The 20675-nt window shown below is 52.5% G+C and overlaps 2 protein-coding genes and 1 non-coding gene across 9 annotated transcripts in view; 1 reads left to right on the forward strand and 2 right to left on the reverse strand.

The window, feature by feature from the left end:
* MECR (mitochondrial trans-2-enoyl-CoA reductase) overlaps positions 1 to 11415 on the reverse strand; it is a 30123-nt gene extending 18708 nt beyond the window's left edge. The window contains exon 1 of one of the 3 annotated variants that reach the window (XM_036025651.1): positions 11196 to 11415. In XM_036025651.1, the coding sequence (XP_035881544.1) occupies positions 11196 to 11371 (176 nt within the window). In that variant the 5' untranslated portion in view covers positions 11372 to 11415. The remainder of the gene's footprint in view (positions 1 to 11195) is intronic. The other 2 variants (XM_028513015.2, XM_036025652.1) reach the window with 2 other exon arrangements.
* On the reverse strand, positions 9700 to 9803 carry LOC114498244. The gene has a single exon (XR_003684688.1). It is a non-coding gene; the product is annotated as a U6 spliceosomal RNA (small nuclear RNA).
* Positions 11416 to 17998: 6583 nt separating the features above from the next.
* The window catches only part of PTPRU (protein tyrosine phosphatase receptor type U), a 77511-nt gene continuing 74834 nt past the window's right edge, over positions 17999 to 20675 (forward strand). For 2 of the 5 annotated variants that reach the window (XM_036025648.1, XM_028511758.2), the window contains exon 1: positions 18005 to 18200. In XM_036025648.1, the coding sequence (XP_035881541.1) occupies positions 18128 to 18200 (73 nt within the window). In that variant the 5' untranslated portion in view covers positions 18005 to 18127. Of the gene's footprint in view, positions 18201 to 20675 lie in introns of all 5 variants that reach the window. The other 3 variants (XM_036025649.1, XM_028511757.2, XM_036025650.1) reach the window with 2 other exon arrangements.

The following is a 20675-nucleotide window of genomic DNA, read 5'->3' on the forward strand; positions in this document are numbered from 1 at the left end:
GGAGCAGTTCTCGTTTCCAGTCTATGTGACAACTCCCTTTGATCGCCGTGGGCCCCAGAGGCCCTGGGAGCTTTGGTCAATGGGTAAAAGCTGCCACAGGGCTTCTGAGTGCGGCCTGGTGACAACATCCATGTGTTACTTTTGTTTTTGTTTTTTAAAGATTTTTAAAAAATTTATTCACTTTTAGAGTGGGAAGGGAGGGAGACAGAGAGAGAGAGAAGCATCAATGTGCAGTTGCTGGGGGCTATGGCCTGCAACCCAAGCATGTACCCTGGCTGGGAATCGAACCTGCGACACTTTGGTTCGCAGCCCGCACTCAATCCACTGAGCTACGCCAGCCAGGGCTTAGAATACCCATGTGTTACTTTTGGTTTTTTAAGATCTGCCAACCAGAAAGCACTGATCAGTGTACTACACTGGTGGGTCCTTGTGCCTTTTCATTACGGGACCCTTTCTTTCTCCACACCCCTCAGGCTTCGTGTCTGTGGTGCTTTCTCTGCCCAAATGGACTTGCTAAACGATTCTCGTCATTTGCACTTACTAAAGGCACGTGTAACTGCTGGCCGGAGGCTCTGAGCATCAGGCACCCATGTCACCACACTAAACTGATGTAACTCTGCCCACTTCCTGTGGAAATCTGACCTTTTAATTACATCTGAGGCTCCATCTTGAGGTAAAAGTGTGATTTTCAAGAAATGTCTTGTACTAATACTAATAATGCAGGCAGGTATTTATTGTACACGGTGTCCTGTGCTGAGGGCTTTAAATACATCATCTGACTTAAGATGTAACACTTCTGGGAGGAAAGCATCAGTATTTCCATTCTATCAGGCAGGGTGTGGAGGCTGCCAGGGATTACTGGGCAGGGTGAGATACCTGGACCATGGCGAGGCTTCCCTGCTTGCAAAGTCGGTGCTCTTATTTACCTTCCTGTCCCCAGCATCCTGAGATTAGCCTGGGAACCCCGCTGACTGCCTGTAAGGGCCCTGGGGGTCTGAGGGTCCCATTGTGGGAATCCCTGTACCAGACTATGACCAAAATAAGGGAGGCCGTGCCTCACCATGATTGAGAAACAGCTACAGAAAAACAAAATAAAAATACTTGCTACAGAAAGTGGGTAACCAGGAAGAAGTTGATGACCAGGGCAGAGAGAACAGAGAGGGATCCCCCGCCCCCTCTTTTGGTAAACGCTGAGGAATGCGTGTGTTTATGTGCGGCTGGAGGGAGGTGCTTGCAATGAGAACTAACTGCTGCCGGAGTGCCTGCCAGCGCGTCACTCTGCTAAGTGCTTGCTCTCCACGCCAGCTTTCTACTATAATTCTGATTTTATACTTGAGGAACAAAGGCACAAAAGGAGTGATACAGCTTGCTCAAGGCCACCAAAAGTAGTAAGCGGCTGATCCGACATGACCCTGGTAGCCTGATGCTGGAGCAGCCAGATGGTTAGCGGCTTCCTCCAGACCGAGCAGAGGGCAGCAAGGAGAGCACCAGCCAGGAGTGGTGAGCGGGCTTGATCCCTGCTGGACGGGCCAGGGGAGGCGAAGGGGCCGGAAGCTCCCCAGCTGGCTAAGCAGGGAGGCGGCGATGCTTTTCTGTGAATGCACGTATCCGCTGGCCCTGCGAAGACAAACTGTGCCCAGGGTGCACGGACTAGGGACCAGTGGCCCCTGTGTATTATCCGTGCTGCTTCTCTCGTGCATTCTGACACATACACGGAGTTTTTGCCTAAGCCGGCAAAGTCCATGCGCTCAAGCTATTTAAGCCATTTTTTTCCTGCAGTTTCTATATGCTCTTGCCTCAGCCCAGACTGTCCCACAGCTTCTCCAGGACGTGAAAAATTCAATTGACCCTTTAAGACCCAACTCAAATTTCACTCCCCCAAGACATCCTCTGACCCACTTCTTGGCTCCATCCTGAGCACTCCCATTACACAGAAAGAGTGATCATACCGTAAGACCCTCTTATCTGAGCTCATTGCTTCCTAGGTTATGAAGTCTTTTCACACACATTTTTCAATTGATCACAAGGCACAAATTCACATTCCTTTTCAAAACACTTGGGGTGAGATGTACATACCTCAGAGTTCTGAAGCGTGTATTATCTACACCCCGTGTGGGGGTGGGGCAGCATTCCACGGTCAGACACATTGTTTTGCAGCAGAACACATACATATTCACACTCAGGGGGATGAATAACGACCATGTAAGAACTTCGTGTTGGAGGTCAGGCTTTGCCTCCAAAAGAGTTATGAAAAACCACAAACAAATGATTAAAAAAGAAAAACAGGGATCAGTGTGCAGAGCTTTTTGCATTCTGGAGTTGTGGGTATGAATTTGGAATTAGATCCGGGTCCTTCAGATTCAGTTCAGTGCTCTTTTTACTGACCTCCTAGTTCTGTAGTCACAGTGAGCTGTCTCCCTGTTGGAGCGGGAGCTCACGGAGGGCAGAGAACTCTCGGTCTCAGCACAAGGCCTGGGACCAGGACAGCGCTCGCGGCTCCGTGCAGAGACGACCCCAGTTTCTTCTCCAGAGAGAAAACGTGGCATGGAAATGCCAGTCATTCAGGGCAGTGGAGAGGCTCAAACCACAGGGACCTGGCTATCGAGGCTTATACTTGCTCTTCCTGATCCTGGGCTCTTAGGGAAAACAGGCCTGAAGGAAGGGAGCAAATAAGGAAACGGAGATGACCTCTCAGAGAGTCTGGTCTGAGCAAAAACCCATGGCCCTTCCTCACAGGCAAGTTCAGCCCGGATATGCAGTAAGATGGCACTTTAACTTAAAGATCTAGACGGCTGTGGTCAAGATGAGAACCCAGGTAGAACTCAGTTCATAGATGAAGGCCAGAGTGTGGGTTCAGGTTGAAGTTGGCAGCCCTGGGTTTGAATGCAGCCCTGGTCAGTTACCAGCTAGGCAAACCTTAAAACCCTGGTCGGTGGAAGTGGGAGGACACTGGAGCCCGGTTCACAGGGTGACCCGAGTTAACGTGCATAAAGCACCTTTCAGAGTGCCCGGTACACAGCGGGTGCTGACGACGTGGCGCCTGTTACCAGTCCAGGGAAGCCTCTGACACAATTAGCTGGCCATACCTCTGTAAAGGATCACTGAAAGGAAGACAAATTATTTGGAAAATTCAAGTGAATTTGATTCAACAAATACTTATCGATAGTCCTACTAAGTGTCAGGTATGGTACCATGGGGTTTAAAGATGAAAAAAAATCTGCCCAAGACCTGACAGTGTGGGCACTCACATGGGAGCAGTGCTATCTCGGAGGCAGGCGCACGGTGCTAACGGCGGCTGGGAGGTGAACCAGCTGGAGGAAGAAAACGGAGTGGGCCAAAGGGCTTGGGAAGAAGTGATAGTCTAACTGGGGTTCGAAGGATAAACAGGAGTCTACTGGGTGGATGGAGCGAAGAAGGACAGAGTGGCACAGAAAACGGCCAGGCGACAGGTGTGGTGGGGACTGGAGCTGTGGGAATGGGCAGGATCGGACAACCCAGAGCACAGGTGGCAAACATAAGGCCCCTGGGCCGAACCCAGCCCCCCGCCTTGTTTTATGCGCCCCGGCACCTTGTTTCTACCCAGCAGCAGCTCGGAGCTCCTTGCCCCTAGTTAAGCAGTAGTTACATTCATACAGCATTAAATTACATTCGGCCCTTTGAAGGCAACTGCGAGGCTGATGTGGCCCCCGGTGAAAATGAGTTTGATGCCCCTGACCTGGAATCTCTTAAATGAGTGGCATTGATGTCACCTGGTAACGGACTCCACATGGGGGGACGGAGAAGTCTTTGATGGCCCCTGGGCCTGTGGCTTGGGTAACTGGATGATGACCAGGGGACAAAAGAAGAGTGCTTTGGACTGGGGAGAAAGCTTACAGCAGGCCGCAGCCGAATGGTGTGGAGTCTAGGGCAGTGAACACATTTTGGGCGATGGCTGGACAGTTAAATGGCAACTAACGTTGACAGTTTACTAAGCTCCAGGCATTACGCTTAACATTTTATATACCCCACAGTTTAGTCCTCAAAACATCTGCCTGGAGAACGTTATCACTCTAATTTGCATACAGGAAACCGAAGCTCAGAAGGTAAGTAACTTGTCCAAGGCTGACCTGTTAGGAAGTGGCAGGACTTGACCCGAAGACCGACTCCACAGCTCAGACTGCAGAACTCGAAGCCTGCACCCCCCCCCCCCCCACTGTTCGTGGAATTTTGTCCTGAGAGATGCTATTATTAGGTCTTCCCTGGGGTGCTATTCGTTTGGGAACCGCTGCCTACTAAATCCCCTTTATAAGATCCAGACAGCACAGCAGCAGAGTCATCAAGGCTCTGAGAAGTCCTCCAGGAAAGAAACCCCTGCGGCTCCGGGCAATCAGAGCTCTTGGCTCAGCCGGGGACACTGTCTCACCGCACACCGAGGCACTGTGGCCCCCAGACAGCGGTTGGAGAAGTGCTGCACCGGGGCCAGCCTGCTCCCAGCTCTCCTCTTTGTCTTCTGGGGGGCCTGGCCGCTCTGCGCTTGGTGACATCCACAGAGGTGGGAGGGAAGGAGAACGTGGTGGGGACGAGGGTCTAGGAGATGGAAAGTTGAAGCCAAAACACAGGTGGGCGAGGACGGCGGGCAGGCCCGACATACACACTGTGAGCCCGGGGGAAGGTGTGTTGGACCAGCTGCGTCTCACCGGGGAGACGAGCCCAGGCCTGCCCCGTGGAATGCCATCAACACCACAGACGCCGCTGCTCCTGCCGAGTTCTAACGGCGTCGTCAAGGATACCAGTCTGCCAAGACAGGAAGGAAAGCGGGCGAGTCTGAATTCCAGCAGTCGGACCTCTGGTGTAATGACAGCAATTTCTTCTTGTTTTTTTTTTTTTTTTTTTAAACTCCCCAAAGGCACTGGTGGCTGCGCAGTGGGGCGCAAATGGGGCACCCAGACACAGCCTGGCTAGATCTCTAGTTGCTCCCCCTGCATGTCCAGGGCCTTCCCCTGTGAGGGTAATGGCGCCGCGCACCTTGGAGGGACGCCGCTGCCTCCACGCCACAGATCCCAGGCTGGATAAGGTCACAATGGCTCCTTTGAGGCTGCAGCCATACACCTGTGATGCCATGTGAACTACAAGGGAGACAAAAGCAGGCCGAAGAAAGAGCCTTTTGAGAGGGGAAAAAGAGGCCAGGGCTCTGGGGACTGCTCAGTTAGATCTGCTGTGTAAGGCGGGCCCTAGCCAGCGCCGCTAGGACAGCTTTCCCGCCTTCTGCATTTAATGAGCAGCCATTTGTACTTATCTTGCATCTTCCACCCAGTCCCCTCACACGGGTCAGGGTCATTTTGAGCAGAACGGACAGGCAGGGAGTGAGTCAGAGGACACGGGCACGTTCTCACTTGCTCACCATGGACAGCAAAGAGCGTGTCCCGTCACAGGGCGCACTGGGTGGAGGAAGCTGACATTGTATGCAGCTCTCCCTGGCCTGCCTGCAACCCCCTGGTTACAGACAAGCCTTCTTCCGTGACTTGGTCAAACGCCTGCTGTGCTGGGCACGTTGTCCTGAGACTTGATTAATAATTAATAAGTAGAGCCTGGAAATCGTGGAGGAATGAAGTTCTTCAGCTCACCCCCCAGCAGGGGATGTCCTCGGCCTCAATGGTGGGGGAGGGGCTCCACAGGAGTCCTCGGCCCTCAGGGAAGCTCCCTTCCCTGAGCAAAGCTCATCCGTTCCACGTCTCTTGGTGTGCTAGGTGCGCCTGCCTTCCTCCCCGACTCAAAGAAATCTTGCCCTCCTACCATCCAGGACGTTTTGCTCACTCATTTTGAACAAAAGGGAATCAGAGATTTGGGGCAGCTTCTGGAAGTTTCTGCCCAAGGTTGGCAAGGAAACCCTCTCCCCTCCTTCTCAATCCCCTACTCTTCCGCAATTAAGATGCCCAGGAAGCGTGCAAGCCCCGCAATATTGTAGTCTGCTGACGTCAGGATGCTTGCTTGAGGGGAGCTGCCGAGTCCCGCCGCTTGCTTTGCCGAGGCCTAACTCTCCCTGTTGCTCCAGAGAGCACGACCGGGCCAGGGCAGCAGGCGGAGTCTCTGCCTGCCACTGCTTTGTCTCTGACACGTGCAAAGGTGACTGCACAGCCCCTGCCTGGTGGGCTACTGACGGGGTAACCAACCGATGGCAAAGGGGGGGCCCCAGTGAAATCTTGTGCCCAGGACCTCAGATTTCTAGCCACAGCAGCACTCCCCGGGGTTGCCAGAGCAACCACCGGCAAGCAGGCAGTCCAAGGCTTGCTTCAGTTTCATAGAATCGTTGGAGCCAGATAATTGTTGGATCCGGGAGGATTCGTGTCTCCTCACAATTTCCATGGCTGCAGTGCTGTGCTGAGAAGACTGCTGAGGCCTCCTCTTGTCTTGGCAGGAGAAAGTGTTGTCGGGAAGAATGGGGTACGGAGGTGTGCAGGGTCTGGGGTGTATAAATGAGGAAGCTGCTGAAGGTTTGTCACTGGCACAGAAGGTGGGGGTGTGGGGACAGCACGAATGCTTGCATTTACCACGGCTGACTTTTGGTCAACCCCTTTAACAAAGAAACTGAAAAAAGCAAAAACCCAAAAATGGAGACTGGAGCAATTTCCTTGCTGTAATAATGAGTGGCAGAGTGGGGACCGGAGCCCCAGCCAGTCCCCCGTGACATGCCCTGAGCCACAGACTAATCTCATATCTGCTTTGCTTGTCCTTCTCTAACCTGAGGACCCTGCCACCCCGTCCAGGGTGGGGACAGCCTGGAACCGTACCAGAAGCTTCCCGAGCTGCTAGGCCAGGGCCAGACAGCCACAGTAACTTGGGGTCACACTGGGGGCAACATTCCTCCCAGACACTCCGGACACAGGGAGAACGTTTAGCCTCCAGAGGTGTGCCTGCTGGTCTCACACTTAGAGGCAAGAATGAGCAAGTGGGGGCGGGGGAGGGGGAGGGCTTGGCCCCAAACCCTGAAGCCTAGTGTGAAGTCCAGAGGGAAGGCGATGTTCAGGTGCCACAGGATGCAGAATCCAGCCCGAGTCAGAATCCTGGGAGTGCAGGCTGGTCCCCTCTGCGCCCGTTTCAGCAGGCACCTCCCCCCGAGGGTCACTAATGGGCACTTACTGAGTATTTGTTCATGGCACACACCACGTTCTCTCTTCTCCTCCCTCCAGGTTTTTGCACGTGCAGGAGCCCTGCCTGGAACATTTCTGTACTTTCTCTCCTGCACTAGATCGCAAGTTCCCTGAGGGCGAGGACCACACAGAGCTAGGCCCTCCGAGAATGAATGCAGGCTAACTTAGTGGATTCTGTCCCCTCCCCTTCACTCAGGACCACAGTAAAGAGCTTCAGGAGACGAAACAAACAAAATCCCGGTTTTCAACAGGATGCCAAACCAGAATGCTAATTTTTTTCAAAGTACCACAATTCTGTTTTATAAACCAAGTCACCAGCACAGAGTCCGGGTTTGAACACTCACATCAACTGGAAAAAGAAGAAACGCCGTGAGAACAGACAGCGCCCTGCAGTGGGAACCCCCTACGGCCACACCGCCCGGCTGCCTGCCACCTGCTCCCCACACTCCATGGGCCAGCAGAGTGGGGGCGTGTCCAAGGGCTCTCCGGCTGCGTCTCGTTTTGAGCTAGCAGCGGCAGGTGAGACCCGTGATGGCCAGGACACTGTGCTACGAAAGCTTCAGGATCCTGAAAAGAGGCAGAGACAGAGGACAGCATTCCTGCCATCTCCCCCCCGGGTGCGTGTCCTTCCAGTGAAGAGCAGACCTGTCATCCCCTTGTCTCTTCTGACCTGCCTCATCCCAGTTCCATCCCCATCTCAGTCTCAAAAACCATCTGGGGTGATCGTCATTGTTTCTTCGGGTCTACGTCTGTATCAAGGACTTTGAATTAAGCAACATCCTAGTTGTATGATTTTGGACAAATGACTTTCTAGCTTCTTGAGCCTCAGTTACCTTGTCTGTAAAATGGGGACAACAATGACCAAACTGGGGTATTTAATTAAATTGCATAATATATGTGGAGAACTTAGCCCCGTGCCCGCCACAGGGTGGGTACAGAATGATGACAGCAGCTTCCACCGGAAGCCCCAGCGAATGCTAACTTCTGGAAGGGAACTTTCAGGAACAGAAAGAAAGGGAAGGACATCGGAGAGAACCCGGAACTCTGCACAAGGGGTAATGGCCACGCGGGCCTCTGCAATCTCTAGAATGCTTGTCACTCTCCCATGTCGTCGTTTTGTCCTGCGCATAACTTTCCTTAGATCAGCAGCTCACCTCTTTAAAGGAAGAAGGCCCAAGTACATGGGGGAGTTCACTTTGGGGGAAAAGAAACTCTAAAATATCTGGGAAAAGACTTAGTAGAGGAGGGAAGAGCTCAGTTTTCGGGGGGTGGGGGGGGGCAGAACTGAAGAGGATGACATTCAGAATGTTGAAATGAGAGCAGGAGCTCCCTGGAGGCCTCATTCCGAGAAGTTCTGCAGTCTCTCCGACCCAAGGATTCCTCGTCCCCTCCCCGCTGCTCCCAGCGCTCGGTGCCAGCGCCACGAACCACGGGAGTCTGGGGAATGCTCTGCTTGGACTGCAGTTCCATGACCCTACCTGGTGTAACCTGACCCACATACCCAGTCGCTAGGATGTTTAAAGGACACCTGATCCTTTCCGTGACAGTGCGGTTACCCTATCCTCCTAAGACATGACTACAAAGAAGAGAATCCCGGCCTCTGGCCGAAGTCCATACACGATCAAGTCAAGCCGCCTGAATCTGGGTCAGACGGGAAAGCTGCCATTCCGAGGCAGAGGGAGAACTGCCCGCCTGACCGTCCGTATCCACAGGGTACTGGTTCTCAACGCTGGCCAGACATCAGAGTCGCCTGGAGAGCTTTAAAAAACACAGATTTCAGGACCATCCTAGCCTTGCTAAGTACTTCAGGGGTGGTGCCTGGGAATATGCAGTTTCTGAGTGTCGTAGGTGACTGGGATGTGAAGCCAAGACCGAATACGATGGTTCACTGAAGTATTGTGCTTTGAACTGCTGGGAAGTTACTACTAGGGCTCCACAGAAGGAGACAAGACAGTTGTTGTTTTTCCCTAAGTGGCTTCTGCAGCAAGCCTGTTCCAGTGCCCCTCGCTCTGCAAGAGGAGATCAATCAGAAGGCAACTGCCCTCACTGCCCAACCTTCCCAGGCCTTCCCACAGGGTCTCTGAACATCGAAGATGCCTTCCTCAGCACCGCGGAACGCAATAAAAGATGCACTTCTTACTGAAATCAGACACACACTAATAACATTTTTGGAGCGCCTGTTTGCAGGCCCCGGAGCAGACACATAAATGTGTCACAAGCCTGTGAGAAAGGCTCTGCGTTGTTCCTGTTTGGAAAAGGTGTGCTCATCGGAGATTTACCAGATCGTTACAGCACAGTCCTTGGGGTAATTTACTACTTATGACTGATACAGAATTTGGGGTTTACTGGTGATTTATTGCTCATGATTAACATACACTTTAGGGTTTACAGGTGATTTATTACTTATGAGCAACATACAATTTGGGATTTATTGACCGATGAGTCTTCTCAAAATCCTTTTGGTCTCAATTCAAATGGATGTGGCTAGGCTGAGTGAATGACTTTGAATTTATCTGAAGTGTGTCCCCTCGGGCTGTCAAAACATCCACCTTGTCTTTTTTTTTTTTTTTATAAAAATATGGAATGCTTCAGGAATCTGTGTGCCGCCCTTGTGCAGAGACCACGCTGATCTCTGTATCGTTCCAATTTCACTACATGTGCTGCTGACGCGAGCACTCTGGCCTGCCTGTCTGTTAACCATGAAGTAGTCCCCTCCGCCTATCCTCTGGAAAACAGTCCCACTATATGCTGGAGACCAGAACTGTAAAAAGGGGGCTGCAGGAGAGTGTGTAGGTACTTTCTGGCACCAGATTGACCTCCGCTGATTAGCACTGTGAGCTGTGAGGGTATTGTCTCCATTTTTAAAGATGATGAACCCAAGGCTCAGAGAACCTCGGTCACTTGCCAAACACACAGCTAAGACAGGGAGGGCAAGGGTTTGACCCCAGGTCTTCTGAATTCCAGATCAGGGCTTTCACCTTAGCTCCACTGCAGCCCACACTCGCCCTTTTGAGTAGCTACACAGGAGATTTCCAGGTTCGGGTCCAGAGCACTGCAACAAAGTGAGTCTATCAATAAACCGAGTCATAATCTTACCGCTGGTATAGGGTCTTGCCTTCATTTTGCAAAACACCCAATGTCTGTCAAGTGCAACAAAACGAGGTATGCCCGTAGTTACTTATGTGCATATTTATAATGGTTGACAAGTCACATACTGTCTTTATCATCATGAGCAAAAATCATTAAGATCTACCAGAATTTTTGGAGGACATTATTATGAAAGTAATGAGGGCTCAGAGGAGCTGATCGACTTGTCCAAGATCAAACAGCTACTAAGAGGCGGAGTATGCATTTGACCTCAGGTCTGCACTGACTCCAAAACAGGAGCACTTTGCAACTAGAGACACACATACAGCGCAGTGGAGAGGAAACCACAGGAGAAGAGATGTCAGGAGCTATGGCTTCCCGTTTCTGTTCCAATCTTTATTAGTAAAGCACTTTGGACAAGTCCCTTGTCCTTTGTAAAATGGAAGCAATGATCTCTGACCTACTTTACTGAGAACTGAAGATCCAAATGGGTATATAAGTATTCTGAAAATCCCCTCCAAAACATAATAGAAGGTAAGAGCGCGGGCAGATCAGTTAGTCAGACCTGGATTCAAATTCCGATTCTGCCACTTATTGGCTGTGTGGCTTTGGGCAAGTGATTTGACCTCTCTTACGCCTGTTTTCTCATCTGAAAACTCAGACTAAGTCAAGTACCTAGCCCAAAGGCTGTGGTGACGATTAAATGAGAGCATCCATTTACACGGGGGTTGCCTGACATATAGTCCTTGACCCATAAACGTCAGCCACTGTTACCATTACAACTGTGCCCCTTGGGTCTTTAATTCTTAGAAGCACGGATTTTGCAAGCTACCAAACGTACCCTGGGCTTGTTTCAGTCCTATTATTCTCTGACTTCTTCCTCGGACCCTGACTCTTCCTTCCCGGCCCCCTTCCCCACAGCCGTGTTAAAACCCTACAAGAACCCTAGTCCCCTATCCCCGGTTCGGCGCTGTCTCTTACTCGACGACCTTGGCTGGGTGCCCGTGGTGCTCATAGACCAGCGCCCGGACCCGGGAGGGGTCGGCAGATGCAGAGTAGGTGGTGGCAGCAGACCGGCGGCAGCCGGGGGCAGGTAGCCACCTCCGCCGCAGCAGGGCCGGGGTTCGCGCCAACCACAAAGTGCCGCTGACCCACATGTTCACTCCAAGAACTCGTAGCCGGACGCCGAGGTTACGTCATCTCCCCGCGACCGCGCTCTGACGCCCCGCCCCCAGGCCCACCTCTTGACCACGCCCCCTGCTGCTTTTAAAGGGACATCCCCTTCCTCCGCGGTAGCGCTGTAGCGCTTTGTGAGGCTGCGCGGGAAGCGAGGGTTACGCGGTGCGCGGTGGGGGAACTTGAGGGAGTCGCGAAGATTTCGAGCCCACCACAGTTGATTTCCCAACAAGGAACGCCTGAGACTGGCCTAAAGCTATGTCTGCACTCTTCGATCTGCTGTTTGATTTTGGGGAAGACATTTCCCCTCCCCTGGCCTCAGTTTCTCCCTTTCCCCAGCATTTAGAGTGCTCACTGTGCCCAGGCCATTAAAAGCATGATTTCAATAGCACACGGAGGCAAAGCTGAGTTCCCTACACTGAGTAGAGTACATGTAAGCTGACGTGGAGGCAAGAGTACTGGCTTTGGAGTTAGAAGATTTAGGTCCTAAACTAAGCCCTGCTGCTTCCTAGGTTGGGAACCTTGGGGAAGTGACTGTCGTCCCCAGGAACGCGGAGTCTGTCGTCCTCTAGGAACAAGGGAGAGAATATTCCTCCTTCAAGACAGTTGTGCGGATAGGATGAAACAGTAGAATAATGTTACTGTGGACGGGGAAGTGCCTTGTAAAATGCCGTGTGGTCAGATGTAAGGGAGGGTTCACAAGGAGGAGGGCCCCGTTTGAAAATTGGTGTAGAAAAGGATTAAGTGGGACAATGGAAGTGCTTTGTAAAAAGATGTAGCCCAGTAAAGACACTAGATCATGTTTTTGGTGGAGTGAAGACATGAGTTTGACTAAAATCCCAGTGGAAGGTTAAGAACATGACCTGGGCACTGTAGGAGTCAAGGAGAGAGGTATCTGGGAAGGGGCTGGGGGAGGGGTTTTTGGAGGAGGTGCTGTTGGAACCAGTTCTGTGACTCAAAATCTTCCATATGCACAAAAAGCACCTGAGGTTTCATCTTAGACCTACTGGGTTAGAATCTTGGAGAGGCCTTCCAGAATGTACATTTCTTAGAAGCTCTTAAGAATATTCTGATGCAGGTGGCCCAGGGAAGAGGCTTTGAGAAACACTGAGCCAGGGCTTTGAAGGATAAGGAAAAGTTCCTTCTGCTGGATTTTATGGACCCAAAACTCTTTAATTCAGAGCCTTTTCTTTGAGGAAGAGAAGAAAGCAAAGTGCTGGGATGAAGGGCCCAGGTGCGGGACTCGGGCCAATGTGGGTTTGAGTCCTGGCTCAGCCACTTTCTAAAGCCTCTTCAGAGTGATTTTGGACAAGTCTCTTGACTCTCTGTGTCTCCAGTTCCTTATCTTCAAATGAAGGAAATAATAGCGTCTGTTTCAAGGCTGTTTCGAGGATCAAGTGAGATATTATTCACTTCACTTGAAGCACTGAGCACAAGAATGCTTGGCACATGAGGGCTTTTGCTCAATGTGCTTAGGGGGTTACTGTGAAGGTTACATAAGAGAGATCACCTGTGAAATATACAGACTAGGATCCGGCTCAGAGGATGTGCTCAGAAAAGTATTTGCTTTTCTTTTTTAAATATGTTTAGTGATTTCCGAGACAGAAGTAGGGAGACAGAGAGAAACATCAATTGGTTGCCTCTCTTACATGCTTCCGACTGGGGACTGAATCTGCAGCCTAGGCATGTGCCCTGATGGGGAACTGAACTGGCAACTTCTAACCAACTGAGCCGCACTGGAAAGGGCTGTACTTGCTTTCATGACAGAGAAAGTTGGTGTCCCATGACGGGGGAAAGACTTGGATGCACATTGCACTCATGTACATGCACACACACATTCCCAGTCTTGCTTATCTTCTGTTTTCACAGTGACACACAGGGCGACTTCTCTTGTGAGACTCCTTAGGTGACATCGAACTGTTGACGTTATCTTCTCTACCAAATTGGCTCCTTTCAATTCTGTGGGCAGCCTGGCAGGTCTCCTCCTTGGGGCTGGTCTTAGTCCCCTGCATCCTGATCGCCTTCACCTTCTGTGTAGGCCCTCAGCTATCATAACTGTGTCAGCGGCTTCTCGCTAACTGAATTCCCCTCCTTTTTTTCTGCCTCCCCTTCCTTTAGAGAGAACCGGCAACTATATTCTTTGTAAAACACCACTAACAATGGATATTTTAAACTTAAAATTCTCTCACACTACTGACATTTACTGAAGTCTTCAGAAAAATGTAGGGAGGAAAGACACCTTAAAGCAACAACCAAAAATGACGTTCAATGCAATTAACCTCCCTTCTTGTGAATTAGAAAAAATATGACTGGTTTTAATGCAATGGTAAAACCCCTCAACTTGGCTGGAGGAACACCTGGGTCCCCCCCAGGGACAAGTTTGAAAACCATTGATCTGGGGGGGCCAAGTCCAATAGTCCTGGGCTTGCATCAAGGCCTTTGCACTCTGTCTCCCACACTGACTTTATCTCTTACTACTGGACCGTGAACAGACCATGATCCAACTGTACCTGATACTCACATTTCTCAGAACTTCCATGTCTTGTGTCTTTATTCAGCCTGCTCCTTCTGCTTGATATGCTTTTCCCTGCCTTGTCTACCTGGGAAACTCCAGGTTCACACATTATTTTTTGGATGTTATTTCCTGAATCCTTAAGTTGAGTCAACCCCTGTTGCCTTTGTGTTTTCTCTGGGTAGGTGTTACAGCCTTTAGGACGCAGCCTCTCTTTTGTTTACGTGCCCATTTCCCCCTCCAGGCAAGAGTGGAACCCTGTTTGGTGCATCTCCGTGACGCCAGCACCCAACACGGGGCCTGGCGCAGGGTTGGTGTCATGAATATTCCATGAGTTGAAAGTAATTGAATTTCCTCATGGCCTGATCCTGCCTGTGGCGCTGTCTCCTTTTCCTTAGATTTGGGTCACTCAGGGCAGGACTTTCCTTCTTCCTTCCCTCTTTTCTCTAGGATGAGAGAGGTTTGTGGTCTTTTTCCAGGAAAGCAGAATGTTCTCTTTTCATTTGCCCACCTGTTGCTTGTGTTCCTCCTCCTTCTACCAGAGTTCCTGCCCTGCAGACTTCCCCCCTGCACAGGGAGTGGAGGGGAGTGGAATCAGTCCGGTGCAGGTTTGTGTCCTGGGCCCACCATGTACCAGCCATGTGACCTTCGGCAAGTGCCTTATGCTCTCTGAGCCTTGGTTTCCACGTCCAGAACCAGTAGAATCCACGGCGTTCCTCTGTCGGAGGCCCCTGTCAGCGTCATCTGCAAACAGCAGCATTCTTGGTTGTTCCCGCTGTTCCCCAGGTTTCTCTCCTTGAGTTTCATTTTCTGGGTAGTGCCTTCTGTCTCTTCCCTGCTCCAGCATCTCTCTGTCTCCGTTTCTTCCCCATCGCCACTTTTTAAAATAAGGAATTTATTTATAGAGAGAGGGGAAGGGAAGGAGAAAGAGAAGGAGAGAAACATCAGTGTGAGGGAGAGAGACATTGATTGGTTTTCTCTTTTACACACCCTGACTAGGGACCGAACCCTCAACCCAGGCATGTGCCCTGATCAGGGATCGAACTGGCAATCTTTTGCTTTGCGGGACTGCACCCAACCACCAGTCAGGGACTTATCACCTTTTTCTTGCTTCTGTCTGTCTCCCCGTGACTCTCTCTCATTCTCTGCCTCTGGTCCTTGCCTGCTGTCTTTTTGGCCCCTTCCCGGCTCAGCCTGGAGCTCATCTGGGCTCACCAGAGAGGAGACCAAGAGCTCAGGCATCCTCAGTCCTGCCTCCTCTGGGCCAGGGCAACCTTGGCGGTGCCAGCCCCAGTGCGGAGGCAGCAGACGGCGGAGGCGGTGCACAGGAAGGGCCTGGATACACCTTGAACTGCTAGGTACTGTTCAATGTCACTGGCCACCTAGTTAGATCCATCTGCTTCCAGGGGCCTCTGCTTCCTCAGCCTGTTCTCCCTTTGGCTGCTTAGGGAGCATTTCTTTCTTTCTTTCCTTCCTTTTTTAAAAAAAAAACAAAAACAAAAAACAGAGATCAGAACCTTTAATTTTCCTGCTTTATGTTTCAATGACTTCCCACTGCTCTTATGGTTTAACCTAAAACCTCATAGTTCTTTTGTGTGACCTGCAGGCCCTCCCAGCCTTCACAGCTGCGTCTGGCCCCCCTTTCCTCCCCACTCACTCCATTCCAGCCACCGTGGCCTCTCTGCTCCTCAGACGCACCAGCTCCTGCCTTTGCGCAGGCTGTCTTCTCTGGCTGCAGTGTTGCTCGCCAGTGATTGCATGAGGCCAGCTCCTTCTCATACTTCAGCCTCAGCTCAAATGTCACCACATCACTTGCTCAGGGAATCCCTCTTGGGTCGTCTTAACCAAAGCAGATCCCTCCACCCCTCCAGTTATTTATCACAACACTCCATTCATTTCTTTTAGAGTACACATCGCAGAGTGTAATGATATATTTCATGCATGTTTGCGATTGGTCTCTGCCCCTACAATGTAAACCACATGAGGGCAAAGACAATGTCTATATTCATTCGTTCATTCATTCATTCACTCACTCGCTCGCTCACTGCTCACTCATTCATCCATTCACTATTTATTGAGCACCAACTACATCAGATACCAAGCACTGGAGTATAAGACAGAGCCCTTGCCCTTGGGGAGCTCATGTTCTAGGGGTGGAGACAAATACCGAATCTGCCGTATAGTGGATGCTCTGTGTAAAACCGCTGCCACCTGCTTCTCCCCTCACTGTCCCCCTCTCCCGTTTCTCTGGGACGTCACTGTCTCACATACGAGAGAATTTGCTGTTTTTGGTTGTTCATTTTCCTTGTTTTCTCATTGGCTATAAGCTCCACGAGCCTAGGGATTTTTGTCTGTTTTACATCTACTCTTTGACTCATAGCAAATATTGAATGAATGAATCAGTATTCAGTAATCGTTGATTTGTTCCAGATGGAAGGCAGCTCTCAGCCCCAATGCAATTCAGGCTAGGTGACCCTGATTCAGATCTCGGTGCTGCTGCATACTGCTACTGCGTAACCTTTGAAAAGTCACCTCTATTTCTGTGTCTCAGTTTTCTCAGCTGCGTAGTGGGAATGGCAGGGCCGAGGACCGGGCGAGCCCACAGGAGGTGTCTGGTCTGACACAGTCACGGACAACTAGTCTGTGGTCAGGGCACAAGGGTTTATACTGGGTGGGAGCCCTGATAATACTCGGCCTGTGTGGCCAGAGAGTAGACTAGAACCAATGAGAGTTCCTGAGGGAGGTGGACTTCACAGAATGAAAAGGAAGAGCTTTCTAGAAGCCAGCATCGCAAGGAGAAATAGGCGAATCCACTGTTTTAGTCGAAGGCGTCAGCACCCCCCTGTCAGAAATGGACATTTCCAGCGGGCAGAGCATCAGTAAGGATGCAGTCCAACTCCACAACGTCATCAGTCAACGGGATGTAACTGACATTTATAGACCCTCCACCCAGCAGCAGGGCACCCGTTCTCCTCAAGCTCACATGGAATATTCTCCAGGATGGGCTACATCCTGGGCCATAAAACGCATGTTGGCAAATTCAGAAGAGTAGAACTCAGTCGATGATTGCTCTCAGAGCACAATGGAATTAAACTTGGATGGATAACAGAAAGAGCTGTAACCCCCCCAAACGCTTGGAGATTAAATAACACACTTCTAAATAGCACACGAGTCAAAGAAGAAATCTCAAGAGAAATGTAAAACTTTTTTGAACTCAGTGAAAATTAAATGAAAATGAAAGCATAGCTTATCAAAACGTGTGGGATTCAGCGAAAGCAGTGCTTAGAGGAAAATTTATAGCACCAAATGTATATATGAGAAAAAGAGGAAAGATCTAAAACCAACCATCTGAGCTCTTGCATTAAGAAACTAGAAAAGCAAAAGAGCAAATTAAATCCAAAGGAAGCAGAAGAAAAATAATAAAATTGAGAGCAGAAATCAGTGAAATGGAAAACAGAAAATCAATAGAGAAAACCCAAACAAACCACAGGCTGTTTCTTTAAAAAGATCAATAAGTAAACAAGCCTCTAGCCAGGATAACTAAGAAAAGAAGAGAGATGATGTGGATTACTAACATCAGAAAGAAGGGGAAACATCACTACAGATCCCACGGACATTAAAAGGACAATGAATACTATGACCAGCTCTAAAAGTTAACATTCCAAAGACCCAACCACCAGCTCTTGGCAGGCAGTGAGCTTCCTGTCCTTCAAGGTATGCATGAATGCGCACTTGTAGGGGCAGAGGTAGAGGGGGTGCAAGCATCAAACGGGACAGAGAGGCCGGGTTTCTTTGGGTCTCTGTCCCTGAGAGCACTGTGTGAGCGGTAGGCGTGGACCGTGAGCATGCTCGCTTGAGGATGTCGGTATTGGATCGCTCAGTGCAGAGTCGCGTGGAGTCCAGGCCCACTCCGGATCTCCAGGCGGGATGGGGGAGGGGGGGTGGGGTGGGATGGGGTGCAGGAGTGGGGGAGGGGAGCGCCCAGGCAGCCTTAGACCGTATCCGACGCCAGAAGCCGAGGCTGCCACCAGGGGGCGCCTCGAGACCGCGGAACCTGAGGCTGGGACTGACGTCAGCGCCCCGCTTGCCTGGGCTCCCGCTCTGGACTCGGCGCCAGTCCCGGTCCGCTCCGCGCTGCTTCGCTCGGGCTCAGGCTTGCCTGGGGCTCGGCTCGGGCTCCGGCGGCGCCCCCAGCGCCAGGCTCCCGGGCAGACGGCGGCACACCATGGCCCGCGCCCAGGCTCTCGTCCTGGCGCTCACCTTCCAGCTCTGTGCTCCCGAAACCGAGACTCCGGCAGGTAAGTGCGCGTCGGTCGGACCAAGCTTGCCCTGCGGAGTCCCCGGGCCCGTGGCGCAGCTCGGAAGAAAGTGTGAGTTTGGGATGACCGGGCATTACGAGCTTGCTCTCCGTGTGTGTCTGAGTGTTGGATGTGCGATCCTGGGTTTATGGTGCTCTGTGCCTGCGAATGTTGTGTATCTATGAGTTGTGTGTGTAAGAAAAGGTGCTGTGTGTGTTGTGTGTCCACGAGTTTGTTGGAGTGAATGTTGTGTATATCGAGGCACTGGGTATGCACAGAGGATCTGTGTGTTTGCCTGTGTGTAATGTTTGTGCAGCCAAGTAGGTTGTGTGTCCGTTGTGTGTGCATCTGAGTTTGTGTGGCTGGAGTTGTATCTGCTTAGTGTTGCATTTGTTCGCATTTTGTGTGCCGTGGCAGAGCATGTTTGTTGTGCCTGAGCATGTGTTGTGTGTTGTATGTGTGGCCGGGAGTGCTCTGTGGATTCTGCCCGCGTGTGGATCAGAGAACGCGTGTGTGGTGTGTGTGCTTGTGAGATCGTGTACGTGTGTGAAGGCGTGGGAACGGGTCCGGAACGTGTGTCCCCGTGCACTGTGTGCCTGTGGGAGTGTCTGGGGTTGGTGGTGTGCTCCACCCGGGGCTGCGTGGGTCCGAGTGAATGCCAAGTGACCCCCGGAATGCGTGTGCAGGAGCGTGTCTGGAGCGGATGTGAGTGTGTGAGTGTGTCCGTGCGTGCTGGCTGCGTGTCCAGGAATGTGGTGAGTGTGGTGCGCGCCTGGGCCGTGGCTGAGTGTGTGCCCGGGACCGCCCGAGGGGCAGTGGCAGGATGTGTGTGTGTGTGTGTGTGTGCGCGCGCGCGCGCGCGTGCGGGTGGCGCGCGGGCCCGGAACAAGTTGTCGCGCCTGTCTCCCCCGCCCCTCCCGGGTCAGGCCGGGCTGGAGGCTCAGGAGGGAGAAATGGGGCCCAGCGGCCGCCGATTCCGATTCCGACATGTCGGGCCGTTTGTTGTTTCGCAAGTTCCGCGCGGCGCTGGCGGGCGGCTGATCGGAGTCCGCGCCGGCGCTGCAGGGCGCCGGGCGGCCGGCTGGGAGAGCCCCACGCGGGAGGTGGACGCGAAGGGCGGCGGGGAGGGCTGGGACTGCACAAGCTGGCCCGTGCGGGGCTGCGACGTCCGGGCGAGGGCAGGGCCGGGCTCTCGGCCTCCAGACGGCCCCCCCTCTGGTTGCTCGCAGGAGGCACCGCGGACGACGGGGTCTCCCGGGACACTCCCTTGGTCGACTCCGCAACTTTGTCTCCCCGCCGGCCAGAACCTTCGCGTGTGTGAGAGCGTGTTCACGTCTCTGTGCTGTCTGCTGTGCGATCGCGCCGGCTCTGGGTGTGTTTCGGAGTCTGGCGTCCTTTGGTGTGCGTGCGCGCGTGTGTGTGTGTGTGTGTGTGTGTGTGTGTAGGTGTATGTGTGATCGGATATCTACGCGTGTATCTGGAGCTTGTGTCTTGGGCCCGTGTGTGCTGCGGACCGTGTGTCTGTGCGCCCCCACCCCCGAAACCCCCCACATCCCACCCTGAGGCCTGGGATCCCAGACTGTGGCCCCCTCCCGCGGAGTTGTGTCCGGCCCCTCCCCTGGGGAGGAGTGACCGAGCCGCCTCCCTGGGGCCTCAGCCTCCCCCACTCCCACCGGTTGGGCGGTTCCAGCCTGGTACCCAGGGCACCGAATAACAGGGAGAGGCCCGGGGTAGGGATCAGCACAGTGCAGGATCAGCACTGTGCCGGATCAACACGTGCCTGAGCCACCTCGGCCCCGGCCGGAGAGAGAGGCTGCTCTTGGCTGCCTGCCTCTGAGAACGGGCCTCCCTGGGATCGAATGCAGGGCCCCACTGTGTTCTCAGGCCTTCCGAACGCTGCTCGCAGGCTCCCGGCTCCCGCTGGGCACTAGCTCTCAGGCTCCCGGGCCTTAACGCACAGCTTTACCTTCGGCCTGGCCAGGCCTGAGAGGATGCCAAGTCGACCTTGCTCCCTGTGCTTCCCCAACGCCTCCCTAGCCCCACAGCAGCTCTGTCCCCCTCCCCCGCCTGGAGATTAACCCAAGGGGCAGTGTGCTCTCCCCACCCCTATCACCTTCGCCTTGATTCCAAGACTCTTCAGGTGCCCCAACTCCCACCAGCAGGGACGATTGTCAAGAACTGAGGTTTTGAGAGTGAGACCTTGAGCAAAGTAATTCCCTTCTTCAGGCCTCAGTTTTTCCCTCTGTTTCATGGGCATCATCGAAATGGTGTATGGTACGTGGTGTGGAAGGCTCTGTCTGTGAGTGTCAGGGGACGAGGGATGGACTTGAGGGCTGTGGCAGAGTGCCCCTGGGGCTGTGATCTGAAGCTCCGGGACTTGGTTCAAACTCTGCCTCCACCACTTGCCGTCCTTGTGACCTTGGGCGGGTCAGTTCACTTCTAAAGTTCCTGGCACTCTTGCAGCTATTGCTTACT

Source organism: Phyllostomus discolor, chromosome 5, assembly GCF_004126475.2.
Source record: "Phyllostomus discolor isolate MPI-MPIP mPhyDis1 chromosome 5, mPhyDis1.pri.v3, whole genome shotgun sequence".
Lineage (NCBI taxonomy): Eukaryota > Metazoa > Chordata > Mammalia > Chiroptera > Phyllostomidae > Phyllostomus > Phyllostomus discolor.